This window comes from Sciurus vulgaris, assembly GCF_902686455.1.
Source record: "Sciurus vulgaris genome assembly, chromosome: 11".
In the NCBI taxonomy this organism is placed as follows: Eukaryota; Metazoa; Chordata; class Mammalia; order Rodentia; family Sciuridae; genus Sciurus; species Sciurus vulgaris.
In genome coordinates this window covers 21,748,068-21,775,774 of record NC_136472.1, presented here as the reverse complement: position 1 = coordinate 21,775,774, position 27,707 = coordinate 21,748,068, and the positions used below count along the sequence as shown (strand labels likewise).

At 35.3% G+C, this 27,707-nt stretch overlaps 1 protein-coding gene and 1 pseudogene across 2 annotated transcripts; both read left to right on the top strand.

Annotated features, from left to right (window-relative positions):
• The first annotated feature begins 289 nt into the window (after window positions 1-289).
• Window positions 290-24,145, top strand: LOC306639029 (olfactory receptor 5W2-like; annotated as a pseudogene). Its single transcript has 2 exons — window positions 290-465; window positions 23,369-24,145. The product of its transcript is annotated as an olfactory receptor 5W2-like (transcript).
• Window positions 9,018-9,959, top strand: LOC306638963 (olfactory receptor 5AR1-like; the record flags this gene model as incomplete). Its single annotated transcript, XM_079102413.1, has 1 exon — window positions 9,018-9,959. One exon carries the CDS (start codon window positions 9,018-9,020, stop codon window positions 9,957-9,959), a length of 942 nt encoding a protein of 313 aa, XP_078958539.1.
• Window positions 24,146-27,707: the final 3,562 nt, after the last annotated feature.

The window sequence follows — 27,707 nt, the reverse complement described above, 5'->3', positions numbered from 1 at the left end:
CCTTTATATTATTTTATACCTAAAACCATGTAAGTTTATTATCCACTGCCTAAGAATGAATGATAGATGCCCAGAGAGTAACATATCTCAGGAATTACCCATACTAAAAAAATTAATTTATTTTTAAGTAATAATTTTAAATATTTGGGACATTTAAAGAATGCCCTTTTAAATAATTTACAGAAAGAAATTACATTCTGCTTTATAGATGATATATTTTGCCTAGTCAGAAAACATCAAATCTTAACCTGATTAATTTTCTAACAGTGAAGTAAAAGAAGGAAGAAGAATGGACACTGGAAACTGTTCATCATTAACTGAATTCCTTCTCTTGGGAATCACGGATAACCCCGAAATGAAAGTTTTTCTATTCTCTGTGTTTCTGGTTGTTTACCTCATTAATCTCCTCACAAATCTTGGAATGATCATTTTAATCAGAGCAGACTCCCAGCTTCACACTCCGATGTACTTCTTCCTCAGCCACCTCTCCTTCTCTGACCTCTGCTACTCCACTGCAGTTGGGCCCAAGATGCTGGTGGACCTCTTTTCCAAAAACAAATCAATCCCTTTCCTTGGTTGTGCTCTGCAATTCCTTGTTGTCTGTATCTTCATAGATGCTGAGTGCATGCTGTTGGCAGTGATGGCCTTTGATCGGTATTAAGCCATCAGCAGGCCCTTGAGCTATGCAGTGGACAAGTCCAGCAGGGTGTGCTCCCTGCTGCTGGCTGGGGTTTACCTGGCAGATGCTTTGATACACACATCTTTGACATTCCACTTGTGTTTCTGTGGGTCTAATGAGATTAATCATTTCTTCTGTGATATTCCTCCTGTCCTATCAATATCTTGCTCAGATACACAGGTCAATGTGTTAGTGATATTTACCATTTTTGGATTCATTGAAGTGAGTACCATCTCCGGAGTCCTGGTCTCTTATTGCTACATCCTCTCATCCATCTTAAAGATCCGCTCTGCTGAGGGGAGGCTCAAAGCTTTCTCCACCTGCGCCTCCCACCTAACTGCTGTTTCAATTTTCCAAGGCACCATGCTTTTCATGTATTTCCAGCCGAGTTCTTCCTACTCCCTAGATCAAGACAAAATCACTTCACTGTTTTATACCCTTTTTATTCCTTTGTTGAACCCTCTGATTTATAGCCTACGTAACAAAGATGTGAAAGAGGCCTTGCAAAAATTAAGAAATAAAATTTTGTTTTAGTGAATACCATAAATATACATTCACACACAAATATATATTCATTATTTCCTCCAATTTTATAATATAATATACATTTTTATCACATACTTTATTATAATAAATATTTCACTAGGACACAACATACTACTTTTTATCATTCATGAAATATTCTGTCCTTCACTGTGGGATGCCAAAAATATGGTACTCTTTATTTCTAAAGAAAACTTTCTGACCTTTGTGTGAGTGTGACAGAGGGTTGGTCATTTGGGGTATATTTTATGCACAAATTTTATTTTTCTAGAAATTATTGTTTCTTTAGGATGAATAAATAATTTGTATGTTAATGAATCCTATAATGTATTGGAAATTTGAACATTGGTTAATTAGGCATATACAATTCACAAGAAACTTTATAACTCCATGATGTCAAAAGGTAAGGAACATCAAGAACAGCATGTTAAAATTTAAACTGCAAAGAAGAAATGAGGACTTTTAGTTTCAAAAAAGAACAATGAATAGACGTACACTGGATGGGCAATGGGGAGAAGAAAAGATTCTAGATGTTAGAGTGCTTAGGTGGGCAGGAGCATAGACCTTTAGAGATAAGGAAGTCCAGAAGTCAGGAATAAAGGGAAACAGGTTTTCATCTGTAATCCCCTGATGATTAGTGATGTTGAACAGTTTTTCATGTACTTGTTGCCAATTTCTATGTCTTTCTTATTTTTTTGAGAAGTGTCTATTTGAATAATTTGTACATTTTTATCCTGTCTTTGATTTTCTTTTCTTTCTCTTTATATTTCTTGAATTTCCTTTGTAATCATGAGGTCTAATGTTCTTCTAGGGTGAATATAGACCATTAAAATAACTGTATACTTAAAAATAAACGGAAAAGGTGATTTTGAGTGCTAAGCCACAAAAAAGGCATATGTGTTTAAGGTGTTGGATATAATCATTGCTCTGGTTACATCATGAGTGTATGACTCAGTGTCACATTGTACCCTTACATTCGGACAATTCCGTGTCCATTAAGCATAAATTAAACAAAGGAAGACAAAATTGCCAAGAGAAGCGCCCTTGTGCTAAATTTCTCCACTCAGTCACGTACACCAGGGTTCTCTTCTTCCTTTCTCAGCCCTGATTACATGCTCACCTTCGTGATTCATAAATTCTTTCTCCTTCCAGCATCAATCCATCCACCACTCTGTTCATTAAACTGTCACCTCCCATAGGAGGCACAAAATCCTTTGCTCAAGGACAGCATGCTTCGTTCCTGTCACTCTAGCACTACACTGTGACTGAGACACAAAGTGGACAAAACAAATAAACAAAAGAATCAACCTAGTGCAATCCCAGTGACTTGGGAGGCTGAGGCAGGAGAATCTCAAATTTGAGGTCAGACTCAGCAACTTTGTGAAGTCCTCAGCAAGTTAGGGAGATCCAGTATCAAAGTGAAAAAAAAAAAAAAAATCTAGGCATGTAGTTCAGAGGTTAATCAATGGTTAAGTGTCCCTATGTTTAATCCCAGGTACCAAAAAAAAAAAAAAAAAAAAAAAAAAAAATCAACTTATAAAACAAAATCAACTCAATAGCATTTTGAGAGCTTATTAGACATCAAATTAAAATTAACTGACCTTATGGTATGTGCCTTGAATATATATTTTATGAATTGGAAGAAAGTAAATAAAACTGTGCATTCTATGGTAATCAATTAATGAAGGCATGAAAATTAATTTAAAAAGGAAGTAAAAAAATCATTTATGTAGTTCATTGATGTTGAGTTATTCCATCGAACTCTGCTAAAGTTTATCATGTCACAACACTGGAAGAAACTAGTTGAGGAGATGGGTCTATGACCACATGTTTGAAGAATGACACAAAACTATATGATATTCTTAGTTATCTGATAAAGCTGTACAAGCTAAAATACATGAATGCTATTATGGTTTGGATCTAGAAGGTTCCTCCTGAAAAACTCATATCTTGAAAGCACCATCCCAAAGCAGAAAGATTCGGAAGTATGACTTTTAGGCAGTGAGTAGGACTGCAATGCTATAAGTGGATTGATCGATTTGACAGATTAATAATTCGAATTGATTAGTAGGTGGTAACCCTAGGCAGTAGAACATAATTGAAGGAAGTATGTAACTGGGGGCATCTTGTCCCTGGCTCCTTTCTTCACCCCCTTCTTTCCCTCCCTCAACATTTTATGAGGTAGACACCCTAAGTAACTCTCAGTGACTGTGGTATTTAGCAAGTTACTCTTCCTCAATAGACACTAGTCCCCTGTCAACAAAAAAAAAAAAAAAAAAAAAAAAGGGGATTTATGGTAGATAATCTGTGAGGCACTTTCCAGTGGATTCCTCTTTTCCTCAATGTATTTATGGTGTATTTATGTATTTATGGTGTTGCTGCCAGCTAAACCTATCAATGTTATTAGCAATATTTTAAAAAGAAAAAAAAATAAAAATGATGGGACATTTCAACTTTGTACCAAAGATACCATGGTATCTCATGGTAATGTGGCCTAAATTGTCAATACCAGTGGTATCAGCTGACAAATGTGAGTTGTGAAAATCAGGATGCATTTTTCAACAGTCTCTTTGAACTCACTTCCATTTCTGCATTTAGACTTAGAGGCACATCACTCAAGTGGTTATATGGATACTAATCCTTAGATAAATAAAAATTAAATCTGCAGTACTATAGACTTACCCAATTAAATAACAAAATGGAAATGACTGATGATATTAATTTCAGGCATTTGCACAGATACATAACAACCTCGGCTTTTAAATAGAGGCAGTAAGAGTCAGAATTTTTTCAACTGGAGAATTATTTGGCCGTATTTTTTATAACTGAATATACACATGCCTTATTACCCCAAAATTCCATTTTTTATTTTATACCCAATAGATTAAGTTCTTAGTACACAACCACAGCTTATATAAAAATGATCACAGTGGAAGTTTTTGCTGTTTGGTTAATAATGTATGGTGTGTTTATTCGTTAAGATGCTGTTGCACATTGAAAGTGAATTAACTATCACCACGTACAAAAGAATGGAGTAATTTCACATAAAAAGAGTGAAAGAATCCAGAAATTTAGGGATACAAATTGAGTTATTCACTTATATATGGCTTTTTAAATGTCCAAAACTAAGCTAGCATATTGAATGCCTATTTATGGGAGGACCCAGAAATGTTCGTTCTGCTCTGTTTCCTGGGGCTTGATGCGTTACCATTTCCATTTCCAAAGTTTCTCTTGCTGCTGTTTACTTTTGAGCCACTCTTATTAATACACAAATCCTGTGTGAAGTAATTTATATTAACTGGGTTTCAGCACATATTAGTATTACTGGTGCTCCTGGATTGTTGGGAAGTGGAAGTTGGAGCACAGGGCCTGGAGGGGCTGCCACATTCATGAAGTTAGAGGTTGCTTCCTTCCCAGAGGTACGCTGAGGAAATTGAGCCATCCCTGGTGGTAGGGAAGAACATGGAGCAAAAAAACCTGAATTTAAAAAGGAACCAGAAAAACGTACCTATGAATGATTCCTCCAAATATGCACCAGAGAATTAATAAAGCTCTTGGATATCACAATATATTACATTCTTGAGCTAACCTGGTAGAAAATTACAGGCAATTATTTAGGTTTGTGTTTTGCCTCAATAGTATCCCTTGCTGGAATGAATACATTTGGTATTTTAGTGTTGAAGTCATCATACAAAAAAAAAAAAAAGAAAAAAACAAAGAAATATCAAGAGATACTAAAAATTGTCACTAAGAATCACTTTTCCAAAGTTTAAAATATTAAAATGTAGCAGAATCTCACCTAATGCATATTCTAGCTTTCTGGAAAACAATAGGTATGCTCCGTATCAACAAAGCGGAATAAATAACTAAAACAACCATCACATAACCTAAACCATTCCTCCAATTGGGCTTTCAGAAGGAACGTGAAACTACTTGAAGCACTGGCATCTATAACCTGCTCTCACTGTTTTGTTTTTTTGTACATATTCACCATACATAGGATTAATGGCCATTTAATTAACTAAAATAAGATTCATGTAATAGAGTTAATATAGATGATCATTGTACTTTTTCTTAAAAATATCATCATATCCATAGCAACCAGTGCTTGCAAGTGCACTACAGTGACCCACACATTGTGAAAAAGTGACCACACAAAAGCACACCCATAAGCCTGCCAGGTTGTGCAATTTCAAGGGCATTTGTTTTTCTTTCCTTTTCTTTTTTTTTTTTCTTTTTTCTTCCTGGAACTGAGCAAAACAATTGTCCTCCACACTATTTTCTATTAGTAAAAATGTTAATGATTTCCAGGTGCCAAGTCCATAAAAATAAAACAAATGGTCCCCCATGTGTAAACCCTCCAATATGCTCCCATTTCTTCTCAATCACTGTTGAAATCCTGTCTTGGTTCACAAGTGTATGTCAGTGGTCTCTGAAGATTCCCTGGTTCTCTTATTTGTAAGTTTTCAAACATTTCTTTAAAGTAAAAACATTTTGATTTCTGTGAGAAGTTATAAAACATTATTTTTAAGACACATCTGTTTCATTGTGCTTCTTTCAGGAATCTAACTTGAGAAATTTCTATGGATTCCATGAAATAAAACCTGCAATACTCTAAAGTTGACATCACTTCTGGGTTTCATTGTAGGGAAATTCCTCAAGCTTATCTGACAGCAGTCACTGACACCATGGTCTAAGTAAGCCAAACAATCTGGACAGAGAAGCTGAAGTAATGGTAAAGACTCGTCATAGAATGAAGGTCTTTGCAGTTGTTGAGGCTGAGCTAGGAGCTGAGGGGAGGCCTTGCTCTGTCAAGCATCCCAGCAAGCTGTGGTGTGAGCTTGCCTGTGCTGCCTTGCCTCATGCTGTGTGCAGGAGCCCCCTAGTCCTTTGTCTCAGACCTGTTGCTGGGCAGAATTACTGAGGCATGCTTGGTTTGTTTACACTACCTCGACATAAAGTTCACCTATAGGCTGACTCTGTTATACTTTAACAAGCATGTTAACCTGATTGGATAATGTGCCTATATATGTCCTGTACAACCCTAGATAAAATTAGATCCGTTCCTTCAGCGTTCGATCTCCAATGTCTGAATGAGTGCACTGGGGTAGGTAGACATCGTTCATCCTCATCCTCAGTGGACCCCCATCTCTGAACATCTATGTTTCACTGTATCAAATATTAAGAAGGTCGTTGGGGACAACTCAGAACAACTCAGTGTATAATATATATGGCAATCCTTGGTGATAATTAAATAATGTAAAATGCCTAAGGTGAGAAGGCTAAACTTGACTTTTAAAGGTGAAATCTATTTGTTGTTATAAGCCATTTCCTAGCATTTATGTTTTAAAAAACCCTTGGACATGATAAATTATGTATGCAAAATTTTACTAATTTTATCCTAAAACTAGATATTTTAGAATGTGAAAAATTAGATATAAGAAAAATGGGCATTAGTAGAAGATAGACTAAATAAATTAATGTATGCAAATAGAAAGGAACACGTTGCCTCTAATCATAATATTGATTTGCATGCAAAGTAAGCTTATTTGGACATTATTTTTAGTTGAAAATGAGAAACTCTTTAGTATAGATACCAAAATCTAATTATCACTAGGCAGTGTGAAAACTGTTCATTTTTGCTCCCTTTGTAAAATGACATTTTTAATATGTTTGATAAGAATATTTGTGCATGTGTGTCCATGTACATGTTTGGGGATTCATTGGTTTTGTACTTAATGTCATTAAAACAAAAGGAACTGGCTCACTGATGTAGGGAATAGTGATTGACTGCAGTCACTTTACTGTTATGTATTGGGCATTAAAACTAAATAAGAATGTAAAGCAATTTTTTCAAAGATCTGCATTTCTTTCCTAATCACCTTGATACTTTAAAATATCAGATGCAAAACTTATTCCCAAGGGATCAGGTGCTTAGCACCCAGGGACCAAACACAGAGATGTTTAAAATCCCAATAAGTCAGGAGACAATGGGGAGCCTTGGCCAGATAGAGCTGCATCCAGTTACTAGGTCAATAGCTCTGGATCAGGTCCTGAGTTATTTATTTATTTATTTATTGAACTTCTGTTCTGACTTATGTCATATATTGTTTCACTTTTTTGTAATACTTTTTGTAATAAAATTATCATGTAACAAAATCAGACCATGAAACTTGATGAAAACATTTATTTTAATTCCTTTACTTGTTTATCATTTTAAATAATACAAAGATGGCAGAGAATAGGCTAAATGTTTACATGGTATAGAGGTATTCCAATATCATTTATCATTTTAACCTTTTACCTGCATTTTTTGTATATTTAAAACACTTTCATAGTACAAAGGAAATCACTACTTTTAGAGATCTGCTTACAGTGAGAAATATTTAAAAGAGTTTATGCCAAGATTTGGAGAACTGCACATTGACCATTTATTCCTGGTAAGGTTTTAACTTTTTTTGATTTTCTTCATCTGCCTTCAGTTCCACTTTTCTTATATCTGCACTGGTCAAAGGTCACATGCATGTTTTTATAAGATGTACAATTAGTTTGGACAAAATATGACAGTGGAGTGGAACCTATACTTACAATGGCCTTTTCACTAAAAATCAGCAGATTTCATTGGTATGAAGCAGAAACAGGGATGAAAGAAAATAATAAAATAATACAACTTTGAGGAAACAGTTCAGAGACAAATCTCTCTGAGGACATGGGACAGTGGACATAGGAGTTTTTCATCATGTATTATACATATATGAACTATTGTGAACAGATCATGTGGATTCTATTAATTAGAAGGACTCATCCAGTAAACCACAGTGCATTTCTTGCCTTTCTGTCACCTACACTATCAACCTCTCTGCAGTTAAGTTTATGACATATTTAGAATCTCAGGCAGACAATAGCTACTTTCAAAGGGGAAAATGGTGCACTCTTGTCCTCTTTTCCTGTACTAGTTTCTGCTCATGAGGACCCTTCCATCTCCTTCTTCATGAACCACTAAACCTCCTGCTCCAGTGGATCCTGATCCACAAAGTATTTTCTTCCCAGTGATAATAGTGTGTAGGCATACCATAGAAGCTAGATAGCACCTGAGTTGGTTAATAGAGAGATGTAAAAAAGTTAATCTAAGACTAACTGCTACTTGTACCAGTATCTATGATGATGAGGAAAGAAGAATGGTATGTATATTTTATCTCCCTTTGCACATAACTATACTTCTCTGTTACAGGATAAAGAACTTTTCTACACATTTGAAATCAACAACAACAGCCTCTTTGGAAAATGTGAATTACCTGGACCAACTAAGTGTAAGAACTAGTATGTTAAATTCTAAAAACATCAATTTATTAATCTATAAAAATAAGCAACAAAAATAGTTCTAAGTACTGCATAGATTTTCATGAAAATAGCTGGCTTAATTTAGATGAAAGAATGTTACACCCTTAGTCCAGAGTCATATAAATAAGAGAGGTAACATTATCATCTTGCTGATGTACATTAAAATGGATATATTTCCAGTAAAGAAAACATACTTTAAGGAATTGTAGAATTCTTTCTCCTGTGATTACTGAGAAGGAAGGAAGGAAGGAAGGAAGGAAGGAAGGAAGGAAGGAAGGAAGGAAGGAAGGAAGGAAGGAAGGAAGGAAGGAAGGAAGGAAGGAAGGAAGGAAGGAAGGAAGGAAGGAGAGAAAGAAGAAAGAGTGAGCCAGGAGATTAACTAGGACTAAAGTAAGATTGTGATAACCTTCCACTTCCACTTTCTTTTTCCATATCCAGGAACTTCCAGATCTGAATGATGGCAGTTGACAACTTCACTGTGTTTACTGACTTCGTATTCTTGGGACTGTCTGACAGACAGGACGTGCAAAAGGGGCTCTTTGTGTTTTTCTTCCTTGTTTACGGCATAACTATCCTTGCCAATCTAGGGATGATCGTGCTGATCAAGGTAGACTCCAGACTTCACACACCCATGTATTATTTCCTGAGTAATCTGTCTTTCTGCGAATTCTGTTATTCCTCCACTGTCTCTCCAAAGATGCTGGCTGATTTCTTATCTGAGCAAAAGAGGATTCCCTATGATTTATGTGCCACCCAGATGTATTTTTTTGGTGCCTTTGCTGATGTGGAATGTCTCATGTTGGCTGTCATGGCCTATGATCGTTATGTTGCCATTTGCAATCCACTGCTTTATACAATTGCCATGTCCAGGAGGATCTGTATCCAGCTGGTGGCAGTTGCCTACATTGTGGGCTTGGTGGATTCAACAATCCACACTTGCTTCACGTTCCGATTGTCCTTCTGCAATTCGAATGTTATCAATCACTTTTTCTGTGACATCCCACCCTTACTAGCCCTCTCTTGCTCAGACACCTCCATCAATGAGATAGTGATGTTCACCTTGATTGGGTGTGTCGTGGGATTCAGCATCGTCACTGTCCTCCTCTCCTACAGCTACATCATCACTACCATCTTTAGGATGAACTCAGCCGAGGGCCGTCGCAAAGCCTTCTCTACCTGCGCCTCCCACCTCACAGCTGTGGCCATATTTCACAGCACTCTCCTGTTCATGTATTTTCGACCCAGCTCGAGTTACTCAATGGACACAGATAAAATGGCCTCTGTTTTCTACACAGTCATTATCCCTATGTTGAACCCGCTGATCTACAGCTTAAGGAATAAGGATGTAAAGGGTGCTCTGAGCAAAGCTATTAGCACTAACTTGTGTTCTGGGTGAAATCATTTTTCACACTCAAAAAGATCTGCAGATTTTGAGAGTAAAGTTGGAATAATTGAAGTAGTTTCTCACCAATGCAACCTTCGAGATATTTTCCAACACTTACTGTTGTGCCTCTGTAAGCTTTTAACTTAAAACATGGGTTTAATGAACCAGAGGGAAATTTAGAGAGCCAAACTCAGTCTTGGTTGTGTCCTTCCTAAGCATTAATGTCACCTTAAAAATTTCCATTGTAACTCTTAGAATAACTAAGTAGCAAATAAATAAATAAGAATGAACAAAGAAGGACCATCTTAGACAGTTTATAAAAGCCGTGTTCTTGCCTGGCTTCTGGTCTGTTGTGTTTGGCTCTTTTGTTTAGGATGTTTGGTTGCAGGGTGACATTTTAAAACACTGAATAAGCAAAGCAGTGTCTCTTACAAAATGAATGCAGAAAGGAGTATTGTAAATTAAACAGAAAAGGAACTCCCTTCCTGTCATTTCACTGTACCATGTTTACTATAGAGGAAATCTGTCTGCATCTCTTGCCTTTGCCTAACCTGAAATGCAACATTAGGAACACAGGGCATTTGATGTACAGAACTTCTCATCTCAGATCCATGCTTCTTCAGTCTGCCTCTATTATAACACTAATAACTCCTAGACCCGAAGTTCCAGCCTTTCTTTGCACCTTGCTGTCTGGGCATTGGAATGAACTTCCCTTCTTGTCTTCAGTCTGGAGGACAGATGTTGTGCTGCTGGGCACCATATAGTGGCTGGACAGATGGAAGCCAAAGATAAAAGACCAGGACCTTCTCCAAAGGCATCTGGAAAGGGGGCCTCCCTCTCCCTCAGTGGGTTGGTAGCAATATAGTGTATTGAATGCTAGTTAAAATTAGAAAAGTGGTAATGACCAATTGGGATAGTTTAAGCTGTAAGCAAGAAGACTTAACCTGGAAAAAACAAGTAATATTTACATTATTATTTCATTTAGAATGATGTATACTGGCTCTTTGTGTATCTAGAAAATAAACTGAAACCCTACTGTAAACAACATTAACAATGGTCATTTAAGAGTTGGGTATTAGGAATTACTATAATAAATTTCAATAGTTAAATTAGCTTGGTTGCAAAGGTTGTTCTCAATGTTATCACGTATTGGTTAATCCTATTATGGAAAATATCACAGAATTTCAAGTTCTCAAGAGTGTTTGTCTTATTTCAGGTTGTTGTAATAAAAGGAACATTGAGGTTATGAAGGTTTTCCATTTAACTTCTCTTCCCTAGTTTTACATATTCTTTTGCTTATAAAATGTGCTAAATGTTACTACTTTAAAAATTATGGAAATGAACCAATTTATAAAAAATGTGTAATTTTTCTCAGGGTTTCTGTCCTGTATTACCAACTGAATAATTTAAAAGAAATTAAATAGTGTCCTACCTTTTAAATATCTGTTTTTCTTTATAATCTCAAATTGCATACTTATAGAATATATTACTTATCAGGAACTTTTAATCATCACTAACTTTCTCAACTCAATGCAATTTATTGAAAACATTAAATATATTGACATCCATAAAAACTAAACATGCATTGCAAATTATCTTTACTACCTATTTTTCTCATATACTTTTCTGCAGTGTTTCCTTTAAAGACAGAGATGTAACAGTCTTATTTTTCAATTTTTTCATTTTAATTAGTAAAAATTATAAAGATAATAGAATTTAAGAGTAAAATTTGTGCCTTAAAGAGAGACAGGTGTTGGTTGCCAATATGTATGCTTTCATTATTTGTTAGTCAGGTCTCAGTCTTCTCATCTGTTAAACAGGGGTTCAATAGAAACTTTCTATGATTCTATCTGTATATCTATATTTATCAGGCACATAAGAAATATATGATATTGTTCTGGAGAGCATCTATGATCCTACTAAGCCAGTTCTCAGAAACAGATCTCCTAGTGCTGCAAGAAAGGATGGTGTTGTTGACAGAACCACGGTGGGTTTTATCGCCTGGCCCCGATAGCCATGCTCCTCTAGCTGGTCAGAATCCAGCTTCAGAGTCTAGTTTCCAGCCTCTTCAAGACTCAATTTTTCTTGACTCTGCCTCCACTCCTGGTTAGAGCTGAGTGGAGGCTCCTCATGATTATCCCTGACCTCATCTTTACCCTGCTCAGATCAGAAGCCTGAAACTACACTATGGGATTCAGTTCCAGACTCCACATTTCCAAGAACTTTAGATAATTAGTCCCAGAGGACCTCATTTTATGTTACCCCGTGGGGCCTGTTCCTAGGGGCTGTGGCTAAAATGGTAGCTACAAAAAAATCAATACCTGTCGATTGTGACACATCCATGCATTTCAAGGAATATTTCCTGCTGAGCATTGAGGTTGAAGTACTCCATTCACTTCAGTCTCAGAGTACCATATTCTTACTTATTCTTACCGATGGACAAATTCTTTTTTACAAAAATACATACTAATGTAGTGAGTGAAACTGTGGCCGGTGTCACAACCTGCCATACATTTTCACTATCTGAAAGGTTTCCTCTTAGCTCATCCTCTTTCCAGTCATGTAACCTTGACTTCAGATTTAACTTTTTTTTTTTTTTTTTTTTTTTTTAGCTTTTCATCCACACTTTCTGTATGGGTCATTTAATAGCAGCCAACTAATCCATAACCCCACCAGTCCTAGGCCATTGCTCTCAGTCCTGGCTATAGGAGTAGAGCATCCCTCAGAATTTTTTTGCTGCACATTTTATAGATCAAGAAATTTAAGACCCTTTAGACTCTTGAAGAAATATTTTAAGAACTAGACTTTACATTATTCTATATAGATGAATTTTCAAACAATTTACCTATTTTTTTTTTTTTTTTTAGACATTCTACTTGAAGATAACTTGTAATAGCCATCTGAGCATGTGGTACCACTTTGGAGAATGAACCAAAAACACTGTGAAAGGAATAACTAGTTTGGCATATTGGAGATATATGACATAAACTGAAACAATCAATCATAAACCTTGACTTCTTTCATAAAAATCTACTCTGATATACACTGGGGAAGACTAAGATAAAAATGCAAGAGATAAAAATAATGAATCAAAATCAATGAATAACTATTGTAGGAGGATAGAACACAGACACAAATAACTATAAGACACAAAATGAAGAGAATAGGGTACTCAACGTAGTACACCTAAGATTCCTAGGAGGTTTAGAGTACAAACTACCCTGTGATAGAATATGAGATTTCAGAAAAAGACACTGGCAATAATACCTAGGAATTCCTTTTAGAATGAGTAGGACTTATACAGGTAAAGTGTAATGTACACATATTTACATGGGAATCAAAATTTATTTGCAAACAATCTTTGTCAATATCATTAATTTTCTTTCACAAAAGGAGCATTATGTTATTCTGTTGACATATTCATTATGAGAGGAATTGTAAAAAAACGTTAAAGGGAAAGAATAGAATATGTGTAAGAATATGAGACTTAAAAGTGTAAGGAAAGGTAGATCTTCCCCTGAGATAACTATTAAAAATTTCAACTTTTGAATAACAGATAGTTATGATATAAATAAAATGAGAGAGTCTATCTTCAATGTTAGGCTCTGGAATTTTCTTTGGTTGAGGCATCATTATCCACAGATTAGAGGAATATCCATATTAAATCGACAACAGACAGAAAAATGTGTTAAAGAAGAGACATTGTTGAAATTTACAGGCCCATTTCATTTTATTAAAAAAGAGAAATTTTTTATGAGTTTTCTATGGTCCTTTTTGGCATCTTTGTTCCTTAGACTGTGTATGAATGGAGTCAATATAGGGAAAATCAACATGTAGAATACAGAGGTCACTTTGTCAATATCCAGTGAATGACTTGTCTTGGGGCACAAATACATGAAGGTCAGGGTGCCATGGTAGCTAGTGATCACTATTGGAGGGTAGGGGGAAGCTCAGATTGAGAAGTCATTCCTTCTTGCCTCTGCTGAACCTGTTCTAAGGATGGCTGCTATAACATAGACATAGGAAAAGAGAACGGTTAGAAGACAGATAGCCTCCACCAAGCTGGCAAAGACCACCAGAATGATGTCACACATATCCATGTCAGATGAGAATCCCCTTCCACACCAACAAAATGCTCTAAGTGCAAGCAGGCAACAGACCTTCTAGACACAATAATGGTATAAAGCAGTAGGTTGCACATTGCCATGTACCTATCATGAGCCATGGTGGCCAAGAAGAAGGATTGTGTGCCAACCAAAGAGCAGAAAATCTATAACTGTGGGACAGCCATTGGAAAAAAAATGGTTTCACATCAGAAATCAAGTCCATAGTAATTCAGGGACAATGATAGAAAGTGTTATGCATCTATGAAGGAAAGCATGCAGATGAAAAAGTACATTGGAGTGTGCAAGTGGGAACTGGTGATGATTAGTAAAATCATCCCAACATTCCCCATTGAGATAACAGAGTAGATGGAAAAAACACGGCCCAAAGAAGACTCAGGTCCTGGATGGTCACTGAATCCCAGGAGAAGAAATTCCATTTTCAGAGTGTCATCTTCTCACCACATTATCTAGGGTGCTTCTGGATGGAATCATGACAGAGTAAAGATGACAGTGTTAATAATAACCTGAACACTTTTAGTGAAACTTTTAGTTTTCTAACCACAGAATCAGATCACCTGCAAATAGGCATAATTTGACTTCTTCATTTCCTATTTGTATATCTTTTATTTCTTTTTCTTTCGTAATTTCTTTGGCTTAAATTTCAACTATTGTATTGAATAGGAATGGTAAGAATGGATATTCTTGTCTTGTTCCTAATTTTAGAGAAAATGATTCCTATTTTTTTCCTATTAAATATGATATTGACTTTATGTTTGTCATGTATAGCTTTATCATAGTAAGGCAAGTTTCTTCTATCACTACTTTCTTCAAGGTTCTTATCATAGATAGTGCATATATTTTGTCAGTGGCTTTTTTTCTACATCTGTTGAGATTATCATTGGTTTTTGTTTGTTGGTTGGTTTGTTCTGTTCTTGGTTATATTTGTGTGGTGTATGTCATTGGTTGATTTGCTTACTTTGAACCAGCATTGTATTGCATCCCTAGGCTGTAATCAACTTGATTATGATGTATTTTTTTTAGTCTTGTTTTAGTAAGCATTTTTGCTGCTGTAACCAAAAGACCTGACAAGAAAAATTTTAGAGGAATAGAAGTTTCTTTAACACAGTTTCAGAGGCCTCAATCCACAGATGGCCAATGACTGCTCTGTGCCAGAAAGGGAGAACATTGTGGCAGAAGAGTGTGGTGGAGAAAAGCCACCACAAAAGTCAGGGTATGGCCACAGGGAAGCAGAGAGAGAGAGTAAGTTCTGCTCACCAGGGACAAAGTATATACCCTAAAGGTGTGTTCCCAAAGGCCTGCCTCCTCCAGTCACACCTTACCTGCCTAGTTACCACCCAGTTAATCCCCACCAGTGGATTAATGTACTGATAAAATTAAGGCTCTTATAACCCAATTTAACCTCTAAATTTTCTTACATTGTCTTACACAAGGTTGGGGGGGGACACCTCACATCTAAACCATAACAAAAGTATTGCTGAATTCTCTCTTCTGATATTATATTAAGGATTTCTGCATCTATATTAATCAAGTATGTTGGTTTGTAGTTTTTTTTTTCTTTATGTGTCTTTATACAGTTTTGGTATTAGGGTGATACAAGCTTCATGAAATGGGGTTGAAAGCATTCTTTCCCTTTCAATGTCATAGACTAAGTTAAGGAATCTTGGAAATAATTCTTTAAAGAAATAGTAAAATTCAGTTGTAAATCCATCATTGGTTTTTTAATTGGTCTCTTTAGATTTTCTATGTCCTCTTTGTTCTCTTCATTCAGTTTTGGTAAATCATGTGTCTCAAAATTTATCCATTTCTTAAATATTTTCTAATTTATTAAAACATAATATTTCAATTTAGTCCCTAATAATCCTTCTGATTTCAGTTGTGTTTGTTACAATTTTCCCATTTTTTGTCTGTTATTTTATTAATTATAGGTAGGCCTCAGGGAAAAGGAAATCAAAACTACACTGAGATTCATCTCACTTTAATTTGATTGACATCATTGAGGATGCAAATAACAATAAACTCTGGTGAGGATGCAGGGTGAGGGAAATCTTTTGTAGGTGGGAATGTAAAATAGTACAGCCACTATGGAAGTCAGTATGGAGTAGCTTCAAAAAGCTACCAATACAACTTCCATAAGACCTAGCTATACCACTCTTCCACACTAATACAAAAAAATTAAGTCAGCATAATTAGCATGCTTATCTATGTCTATAGCAGCACAATAACAATAGCCAAATTATGGTTATCAGTCCAGGTGTTCATTCACAGATGAATGGATAAGGAAAATGTCCTATATACACAATGGAGTTTTATTCATTCACAAGTAAGAATGGCATTATGCCATTTGTACAAAAAAGGATAGAAATGGAAACCATAACTCTGAGAGAAATAAATCAGAGAGAAAAGTATTGTATGTTTTCCTTCATATGTGCAAGCTAGATGGAAAACAGGGAAATAAAAGGATTCCATGAAATTAGAAGGGAGACCATTGGAGTAGAGATGGGGGTTCGGTAGAGGAAGGCAGATAGTGGGGAATTATTGAGCATTGAAATTGATCATATTGTGTATTTATGTATGTGCAGTAAGCCATAACAAGACCCACCAGTCTGTATAATTGAGAAGCACCAACAAAAATAAATGAATAACCTGGGCACTGACCAAGGCCAAAAAAAAAAAAAAAAAAAAAGAAAAACTTAAATTAAATAAAAGAATGATTGTGAGTACAGTTGAATATACTGATAGCAACTAGGCATGTCTAGCATTAGTGCAATTCTGATACTGCTGGTTGTCAATGACGAGTTCTGCTTCCTCAAATGTTGAAGTCTGAACATTAGAGAAGAAGCCAAGGCAAGTGTAAAAAGCAAGTTTCACTTAAAAAAAAGAAAAAAATAGTAACACGACCCAGAAGGGGAAAGGGGGACACAGCTGGTGTCCTAGAATCCTAAGAAATAAGAACAGAGATTCCTGCCCCTTTTATAGATTTTAGACTTTCTTTGTTCTTCTGCCCTCTTCCCCTCATCTCTTTCCTTCCTGCGTAGTGACTAGGCCCAGGAGAGGTGGGTGGGATGGCCAAAAGATGAGAAGCAGGTGGGCTGGAAGGACCAAGGTGGAGGGATCAGGGCAGGAAGGGAGCACAGCCCAGGGTGCATTAATTAGAAGCTGCCTGTCTGCTCAGAGGGTACTTCATTAACAACCTCCTGGAGGGGCAGTATAGGCAGGTAATCTTGGTAATCAAAGGGCTCTAGAGTCAGTGATATTTCAGTCTCCCAGGGGCAGTCTCCAACTTTCAGAGCCCGAATGAGCCTCCATTTTCACCATCTGACAGGATTACCTATCTACACTGTCTGTCTTTAATTGTTGTTTCAGTTCAATGCATAAGTTTTAATATATTTAAATTTAACCAGAAATTGGTTACCTCTGTCCTTAAATCAGTGTTTCCCACATTAAACAACAAGACCATTAAAACTCGCACAGACTTGGCTTCCCCTTTGAGAAAGAAAGGAATTCCTTAGAACTGTGTGAAATCCAGTGACAAAACAGAACAAAGATGCTGACTTCTGACGTACATGACTGGGTCCTAATCCTGTCTCTCTCCAGCTAGGAAACCTTCGGTAGGTTAACTGCTCAGTGATTTCTGTTCATCACCTTTCCTAGCAATTTCAAAAGTTAAATAAATCTTCTCCCACAGCCTCAATATTAGAATACAATATGTTTGAGCTTTTACTGTGGCATTGTTCATCTTTAAAGAAAAATTTAAAAGGGGTATTGAATGTATTAAATGTATCAAATCTTAGTTATAAAAATATTTTGGTTTTGCCTCACTAAAACAAAATATATAGTGATTTCTGATAATTCTTTAATACCTTTTACTCAATGGTACTGCTCTAAATATATACTGCTCTATATATTTTACATTGTTATATTTATTAAGACTATTAATGGAACTCAAATGTCTCTGAAAATCACATCCATGTTTTCTGTTCATACAAATTTAGATTAAAATTTCAAATTACATTTTAAAATAAATTTTATTATGTATAATGTATATGGATGATATCACCTGTTGCCTTTAGATAGTAAAGTGATTACTACAGAAGGCAGGTTCACATATCTATCATTTCATATTATTCCCAAATCTTACAGCCTTTCATACCTTGCTTTTGGAATTTATTCATTATCTTTTACTACTGGATATTTTCTTATCAATTTTTTAGACTAAATTTTTCAGGTGTGGAATCAAAACAACAAGAATTTGAACAGTTTTCAGATAAATCAAAGACTAAGAGCAACTTAACCAATTAATTGAGTTTATCAGGCTACCTGATTTCTAACAGGTTCCATTTAAAAAATGAAATGAGATGATTGAATGAGTATAAAGATATTAATCAATCCCATTCACTAGTTTTCATCTTTTGGTTCTCTTTGTGCCATATATCCTTGATTTAAATATCGCTACAATAAGACAAAGAAAATATCAATCACCATTTTTCAACTTACTTTCATACCACTTCAGGAAGTCACATGTATTTAATGAGCATTTTGGATTCATATGCATTTTGTCACTATAGAGTAGGTTTTGTTTTGATATAATTTTTATAAGTGGAATTATAGATTATATATTCTCTCAAATTTTTTTTTCCCCAAACACCACGATTATTGTGAGATTCCTTCATACTATTGCATGGTTTAGTAATTTAATCCTTTTTATTAATGGGTATATTTCCAGTATAGGAATATGCTAGTTTGTGTAACCATTGACACTGATAAAATTGAGCTATTCCTAGTATTTGGATATTAGAAATGAAACAGTTATAAACACCCACTGAAAAATCATTGTGTGAACATGGGACTTGACTTCTCTTAGGCACTACCCAAGAATCAAATAGCTGTATTGCAGCACAGGTCTATGTGTAACTTTCTTAGAAATTGCCCATGTGTATTCCAAAATGCAACATTATATGTGCTCACCAGCAGTTCATGAGAGTTCAGATTCAACAATATTTTCATTAATAATACATATGACTTTTAAAATTTTTATTTCATGTATTATTGCAGGTATGTCATGATACCTCATTTTAGCTTTAATTATCATTTCCCTACTAACTACGGATGATGTTCATTTTCTCAAGCATTAATTTTTTCATCCAAATATCTTCTTTGGAGAAGTTTCTATTTAAACCCCTGCACCTTTTTTTTTTTTTTTTAATAAGATTGGTTGTTTTCTTATTATTGATATGAGTTCTTTATATTCTGACTACATGTTATTTGTTGGATCTAAGGCCCTCAAATGCTTTCTTCAATCTGTGAGAAAACAGACACATACATGTCTACATACACACAGGCATATGCACAAGAATGTTTATGTGTGTATATGGATATAGGGTGTAGTATTAAAAATAAGTGCTTTCTGAAAAAGCACATGTCTAATTATATTCTCTCCACATTGTTCTAGTTAATTGTTGCTACATAAAATCCTAGAACATAGGGCTCAAAATAACCAGTATTGTTATTTTGCTTATCTTCCTATTGACTGAGGTCACACTGTGGCATACGGTGGACAGCTGGGCTAAGTGGAAGAAGTCACACAAGTGACAACAGGGTGTGAACGTCAAGAAAGACAAGCTCATCAGGTCCTCTCAACTCTTCATATAGTCTCAGAGTGGGTTACCTTGTTACTTTAGCTTATTAGGGGACAGCTTGTGACTCTTTCAGAATAATTTCTTAAAGACTGAAACAGCATTACCTAGAACGATTTCTCTGTTTTGTTGGTCGGAGCAATTATATGACAACAAAACTTTAAAGGGAGGCTAAATGAACACTGTGTTTCTAAGGGAGATGTATCTAAATGCTTACCACTATCTTCAGTCTGTCAAAACTACCAATGGCCCATTGTGGAAAATCTTAAATTTCTCATACTAAATTCTTCACTTCCGAACTGTTAACATTTTATATAAGTAGAAACTATGTGTGTGTTCTCCTTTTCTTTTTGATGTGCATAACCCTAACAAACAAATACTTGAACAACACTTATTTAGAATGACAGACATTTCAATCAACCAATCTGGAAGAAGGGGTTGACTCTGATACTTTTGAAGTAGCCCAATCCAATCAAATACTGCAGTGATAGACCAAGGTTCAAAAAATATGAAGAATCTCATTGATATCTGATATTTGGAATATATAAAATAGAGCCTTCCAGTATTTTCTAATTTAGCGAAGAATTGTATTGTACCAATGAAATTGTTTCACAAGACATTTGTAGCTATATTTTTAGGAAGATTGTTACCTATGTACAATATTTAAGTGAATCATCCATACACATATAAGCTATATTCGTACAAAAAATTCTGCAAATACAGTGTACTTCTAAGTTTTGATCTCTGGTCTCTAAATTAGCCAAAAATATTTAGTAGCCAATTAACTCTATGAAATCTTTTACAACAGATTACAGAGAATACAAAAAAAAAAAGTGAATTTTATTCCTAAAGGCTTAAATTTAGTAGTGAAATCCTCACATGGATAAAATACACTTAATTCAAACAGCAGTGTATTAGCTACACAGTATGCAACCTAATAATAAAATCAAAGGTATGTGGATGAATGGCATGGTTGGGGCAGGAATGTGGCATGGCTGGGTAAAAAATGTAACTTTTAATATTGCTATTAATGAGAGTATTCCCAGCATTATTATTAGAACAAATAAGAATAGAAACAAACCAGATATCTCCAGTAGAAATGAATAAACAAAGGGTCTTATATTCATAAAATGAAATGCTATGCAGTCATAAAATGGAACGAGATTTAGCAATTTGCTAGGACATGGGTAGATTCTGACAGAAGGCTGCTAAGGAGAGAAGACTTACAGAAGGGGACATGTATCATATGCTTCTTTAGTATTTAGAATAAGTAAACACTTAGAACCAGAAAATAAAGTTTCCAAGGACCACAGGTCAGAGAAAAGTTGGAGTGACCCCCAATACATGTGTTTTTTAATGGGTGTTGAAAAATGTTCTGGAAGCAGAGTGTTGAAGGCTACATAACCTTGTGAATATATTACATCCATGGAAATTTTGTCACTAGAAGTGTATGGTTTATAAAATATGAATGATATCTCAATATAATAATTGCTGAAAGGTATTAATACTTCATTAAGACTAAGCATAATATTTAAAACGACAGAAAAAAATGAAAAAAAGCAAAGTGTGCAAAATAACTTGGGTACTGATTTCACTTACATTAACCTTTTTTATATAGAGTTTATTATTATTATTATAATTATGTTTACAGAATGAATTTTGACTCACTGTTCACAAACAGGATACAATTTTTCATTTCTGTGGCTGTGCATGCTGTAGATTCACATCATTCATGTAACCATACATGATGTAATGATGTCTGTCTCATTCCATCACCTCTCATACCCCAGCCCTCCTCCCTCTTATTTCCCTCTACATAATATAAAGTTCCTCCATTCTTCTCTCATCCCCCACCCCCTTAAGCTTTAATTGAACAAGAAGTACATAGACCATATTTTATAGTAAAAGATACGTATGTATTGCATGTAGTTTACACCATGAAATTAACTCATGGTTTTCATCCTGTCATACATCAGTTTGGTAATAGCCAATAATAAAAACTCAATCTTTCATAAAGATGTGGATGTATTCAGAGGGGAAAATACACAATCATAAATATAATTAAGTCATAAGTTTGCATAACAACAAAGCCCCAGGGAATAGCTTCGGAGAGTTAAGTCCCAAAGGTTACCTGGTATAATTTCAAGTTATCTGCTTAGGGTTCAGTTATCAAAGAACAGTTCATGTCAGGTAAGCTCCTGAGTTTCCAAACTCAAAGACTTGAGGTTTAAAGAAATTACAATTCAAAAAAAATAAGTCTGAATAAGAATCATGTTATGCCAGCTTTCTCTATTCCATGAATCCTGGTCTAATGATCAGAAATGAAAATTTCTTCTCAAAACTGGAAGACAAGAGTAAATTTCCTATCTACAAAATAACATTGTACTAATTTTATTTTAATATAGCTACATAAGCAAATGTTTAATACCTGTATGCATTTACAACAATTTAAGGGGTTTTGTTATATTTTTGCTCTTTTGTTTTTTAGTTAATAAATATTTGAGGTACTGCACTGTAAATAACTATATATGAAAATTCAATTCAGTGTGAATCACATAGTGTTGTTACTTAGGCCAAAATCAGAAAAAAAAAAAAAATCACCTATATACATTCCTTCCTTACTATTTCCCATATTCCCATTAAGAATCATACATATTATCACCTTAAAAGTACATAAAATACATATATGCCTTAGTAAAAGATGCCTATTAAAAACTCTTTATTCTTTTTTCATTTTTAAATATAAAAGTCTACTTAAGATCAAATTGCAATGTAAATGTATATAAATGATGGTGTTCCTTCTTTATTTTTGGCATTTTCCTGTGCAGGATCAGTAGGCTTATCCTTTAATTCAAGGCTACGCATAAAAATAGGTAACAATCATTGTGGTAAAATCATACCACATTTATTAAAACACAGAAAGAAAGGAACAGTTATTTTATATTTCACAAATACTAAAAGCCACATATAATAATAACAGTAGAGTAACATTTTTTTATTTTTAGTTGTCAGTGATATTTTTACTATTTCTAGAACTACTACAATGAATTTTTAAACCAGTCAGGATTTTGAGAACATATGTACATGGAATTACCCTTTTTGTCTATGTGAATGTTGTAGATTCTGTACCTGTGATAGTCTCTCTAGTGCTCCTCCATATTATTTGGCAGATGAACACAGATTTCAGTATAGTAAAAGTAAACTCCCTAATGTAAGGAGGTAAGATCCAGAGAAATTAATGAAGTTATAGAAAGGCATATATTTCTTGAATAACATTCAGATTTGAATCAGAACTTTCCATCGGCTTTCTTGGGTTTATTCATTATGATTGTCAAGCAGATGCAATTATTCTTTTAAGAGTGATACATGCATGTTTGTTTTTCTGAGACTAAAAAAGAAAATCACAGAAAGAAGTGGTGTTCTGCCATATAGATACTTGTGAATGTAAAGAATAAAACACAAATCTGTCTTTTTATATAATTTTTCCAAAAGTTAGGCAAGAACAAAGAAGAATGGACAGGGGAAATTGTTCCTCAGTGACTGAATTCAATTTCACAGGAATTGCCATTAACCCTGAGAAGAAGAGCACCCTATTTGCTATGTTTCTACTTGTTTATCTCATTAATCTTCTGGCGAATCTTGGAATGATCTTCTTAATTAGAGTGGATCCCCAGCTTCACACACCAATGTACTTTTTCCTCAGCCGCCTCTCCTTCTGTGACCTCTGCTACTCCACAGCGATTGGACCCAAGATGCTGGTCGACATATTTGCCAGAAATAAATCAATTTCCTTCTTTGGCTGTGCTGTGCAGTTCTTGATCTTTTGTATCTTTGCAGATTATGAGTGTCTACTGCTGGCAGTGATGGCCTTTGACTGGTACAAGGCCATCAGTAACCCCTTGCTGTATACAGTCAACCATGTCTAGCAGGGTTTGCTACCTACTCATGGCTGGAGTTTACCTTGTTGGGCTGGGAGATGCTTTGATACACACAACATTAACCTTTCACTTATGTTTCTGTGGGTCTAATGAGGTTAATCATTTCTTTTGCGATGTCCCTCCTCTCCTGTTACTGTCTTGCTCTGACACACAGGTCAATGAGTTAAATATTCACCATTTTTGGTTTCATTGAACTGAGTACATTTTCCGGAGTCCTGGTCTCTTATTGCTACATCATCTCATCTGTCTTAAAGATCCACTCTGCTGAGGGGAGGCTCAAAGCTTTCTCCACCTGTGCCTCCCACCTAACTGCAGTTGCAGTATTCCAGGGCACTATGCTCTTCATGTACTTTCGACCAAGTTCTTCTTACTCTCTAGATCAGGACAAAATGAGCTCACTGTTTTACACCCTTGTGATTCTCATGTTGAACCCTCTGATTTATAGCCTCCAGAACAAGGATGTAAAAGAGGCCCTGCTGAAACTGAAAAATAAAAGATGAACTTAAGTAATTTTAATATCCATACATATGTGCATATTTATAGTGAAAGTTTTTAATATATTGCATTATACACAGAAGGAAAATTCTTTCATGTAGTTTAATTTATTAAATGTCTTTGTACTGAAGTCTAATTATAAAAAAAGTTGCAGCTGTACAAACATATCCTGCTTGATTGTCTTAAATGAGCGTATTGTCTCCATCTCTGAAAAAATTATCCTCAATATTTTAATTTTCTCAGTTTTCTTTGCTCATTCTCCTATTTATGCATTATTTTAATTACACTAAGATTTAGTAAATGCTTATTAACTGCCTTTTACATATTTTGTGCCTGTTTCATTGTGAATTTATGAGTTCATAGACTAGTGAATATTACATTCTAGTTAAATTTTTTCATTCACTTATTAACGTTAATCAATTAAGTGACAGAAATAGACCTTAAAACAACCCCAAAATAAAAAAGATGGTGAGTTACATTGCAAAGCAAAAATGTTTAAATGCAGTGTGCAGGAGAACATTTTCCTTGGATGGAAAAGATCAGTTTCGTGTTTAAAATTATTAAGAGAAAATTATTTTTGGCAGAGTTTGACAACTAGGGAAGTCTTGAGTGAGTTGGACAAATCCATGACATTTGAAAAGCAAAAGAGTCCGACAATGTTAGGCTATTAAAAAAAGAATTAAAATGACCGTGGCAAAGAATATCTTGTAATGAAATTATTAAATTCATCACCTCCATAACTTCCCAGAAGATTTTCTTTCCCTCTTCCTCATTATCAGTCCCAGTCAATTGATTACCTGTCCTCCACAAACATTCACTTCCCCAAAATATTGTACAATGGCACCATTTTTGCTTCAGAATGGAGTACTCCTTTCTTGTTTCAAATCACTTGCCTCATGTCTGGGACACAAAGTGGATAAGCAAACAAATATTAAAAATGCCAAATAGAAAAGTAGTTGTGAGTACATAATAAATTAAAAGAAATAAATAATTGATATGATATTTGCTACACACACACACACACACACCAAATTTCTTTAAAGAAAGTACGTAAAATTGTGCGTACAAATGCAATGAATTCACAATGATGTGGATTTTAATTTAATAGGAAGTAAATGGCATACATCTATATATGTTCTTGATGTTTGCCTTTATCATGGTTTTCTATTTTTCTGATGACTCAAGTACTGATTCAACTTCTTAAGAAAACATGGAAATGGCCACATTTTAAGAGCCCAGGAAGACATAGGGCATACTTAATTATCCTTTCCAATTATGAAAGTAAAAGCCACTGGGTCTCTCAGGTTTTCTGGCTGTCTCTGTATGAAAATACCTCAGAATAAAAGGAAAACCCACAAAGACCTCTGCTTTCAAGGTGGTGGGAAAAACACTGTGACAGGTTAGGAGAAAGAATCCTGGTTGAAAATAACTATGAAGGACTCTTGTTTTCAGTAAAAGGCTTTATGCATTTCCACCTGTACCACATTTTCTCAATTAACACCCCCTACTCTCTTCAACGTGTATTTGTAAACACTGCCATTGTTTGTTTCCCCGAATATTAACATCATACAACCAGAATGGTGCTACTCAGAGATGATGACTTGGAGAAGTGATGAATTCATGACTGATCATTCAGGAATGGTTTAATGCCCTCCCTTACAAAAAAGGACCAAAAAGTTCCCTTGCACTTGACTTCCATACTCTGAAATTATGATAAATAAATTCATGCTCTTTGTAAGCCCTTATGGTTTAGATATGACATATTCCTCAGAGTTCATGTGTGAAACAATGCAAGAGTATTCACAGGTAAACTGATGAGTTTATGAGACCTAAAACCTAATCGTTGGATTAATCTGATAATGAATTAACTGGGTAATAACAGTAGGCAGGTAGATGATAGCTGAAATAAATAGGTCACTGGAGGCATGCCTATTGATTTATATTTTACCTGTAGTAAGTGGAGCTATTTCTCTATCTGCTTGCTGGTTGCCATGTCCTGAGATGGTTTCTGCTTCAATGTTCTTCCACTGTGATATTCTGTCTTATCTCAGGCCCAGAGTAATAAAGTTGGGGGTCTATGAAATGAGGCCTCTGGAACCATGGAATCTATAAACTTCTCCTCCTATAAAATGGTTTAAATCTTTTCATCACAGTAATGAAAAAGTTGGCTAAAACAAAAATTGGTACTAAGAAGAATGCCAGGGTCCAGGCCCAGCAGGAGTCCATGGGTTCCACACTGGTAACCCGGGAGGGGGGGGAACACAGCGTCGTTTCCACTTTATTCTGGGGAAGGCTGGGTTTATATACATTTTTCTTCAGCCTTTGATGACAGGCTTGTGACTAATAAAATCAAAGAAGTTTCCAAAGTATAGGCAGAAATTGTTTTTACTGAAAGATTATGAGAAAACAGTAACCTTACAGATTACCCTTACTTAATCACCAGAGCTTGCCATTGCTAAAATAAGCTGGTCCATATCTAGTAGCTACTGTGGGAGGTGCTTTGTGCTTAGAACTTGGGGAAACATTGTTATCTATAAGTTTCTGTGCCCCAACAGGTTCTGGCTGTGCCAGTAAATGCAGTGTTTGGTTTTTAACAGAAGTACTGTATAGAGGGTAAAGAGGGGTGGGAGGGGTGGGGGGAAGGGAAAAAATAACAGAATGAATCAAACAACATTACTCTATGAAAATTTATGATTACACAAATGGTATGCCTTTACGCCATGTACAAACAGAGAAACAACATGTATCCCATTTGTTTACAATAAAAAAAAATAAATAAATAAATAAAAATAAAAAAATAAAAACATTCTGCTGTTGTGGGGTTAATCATCACAGGGTTTCAACATGTGTTTGGTCTCCATGATGTTTTTCTGGAAATTTGTAGAATTATTCCCATCACCTCTAGCAAGATCCCTAGACTGAAGTGAGTAATATATTATTAGGAAAACTCCACAGAATAACATTCAAGCTAGGGAGGCATACATCTGGCATGCAATCCTTTTAGGATAAGTTTTTGCAATCATCCTTCAGTGGAACTCTGTCAAGCACTGTAAGGAGAGCCAGGTGCCCCTGCAGAAGAGGGACCATTGCTCTAACTGATAATGTGGTTCAAAAATCTTTGAAAACAGAATCTTCAGGGGACAAACTTTGAAAATTTAGAAAAGCATTAGAATGTTTAAAGTGGAGATTAATGGGCAGTCCTGGAGGGAACTCTGAAGAACAGAATGCCAATAGAACTGTGGACAGTAAAGATTGGGCTCATGAGGTTTCATGGGAGAACAACTCTAAAGGAAATTAAACTAGAGATCATTTGCATTTTATTCTGGCAAAGAAGTTCTCTCCATTTTGCCCATGTCCTAAGACTTTCTGTAAAGTTGAATTTAAATGTGATATTCTAGTTAATCTGGCAGAGTAAATTTCAATATTTCGCAGCATTCAAGTGATGTCATAACTATTATTGGAAGCATTTAGCCAAGTTTATTGTGATAACCAGTAGCAAAGAGCAAAGCCGCATCATTTGAAGACTTGCAGTTTGTCTAGAAAAGTGCAAGTACAGCTGGGGCTAAT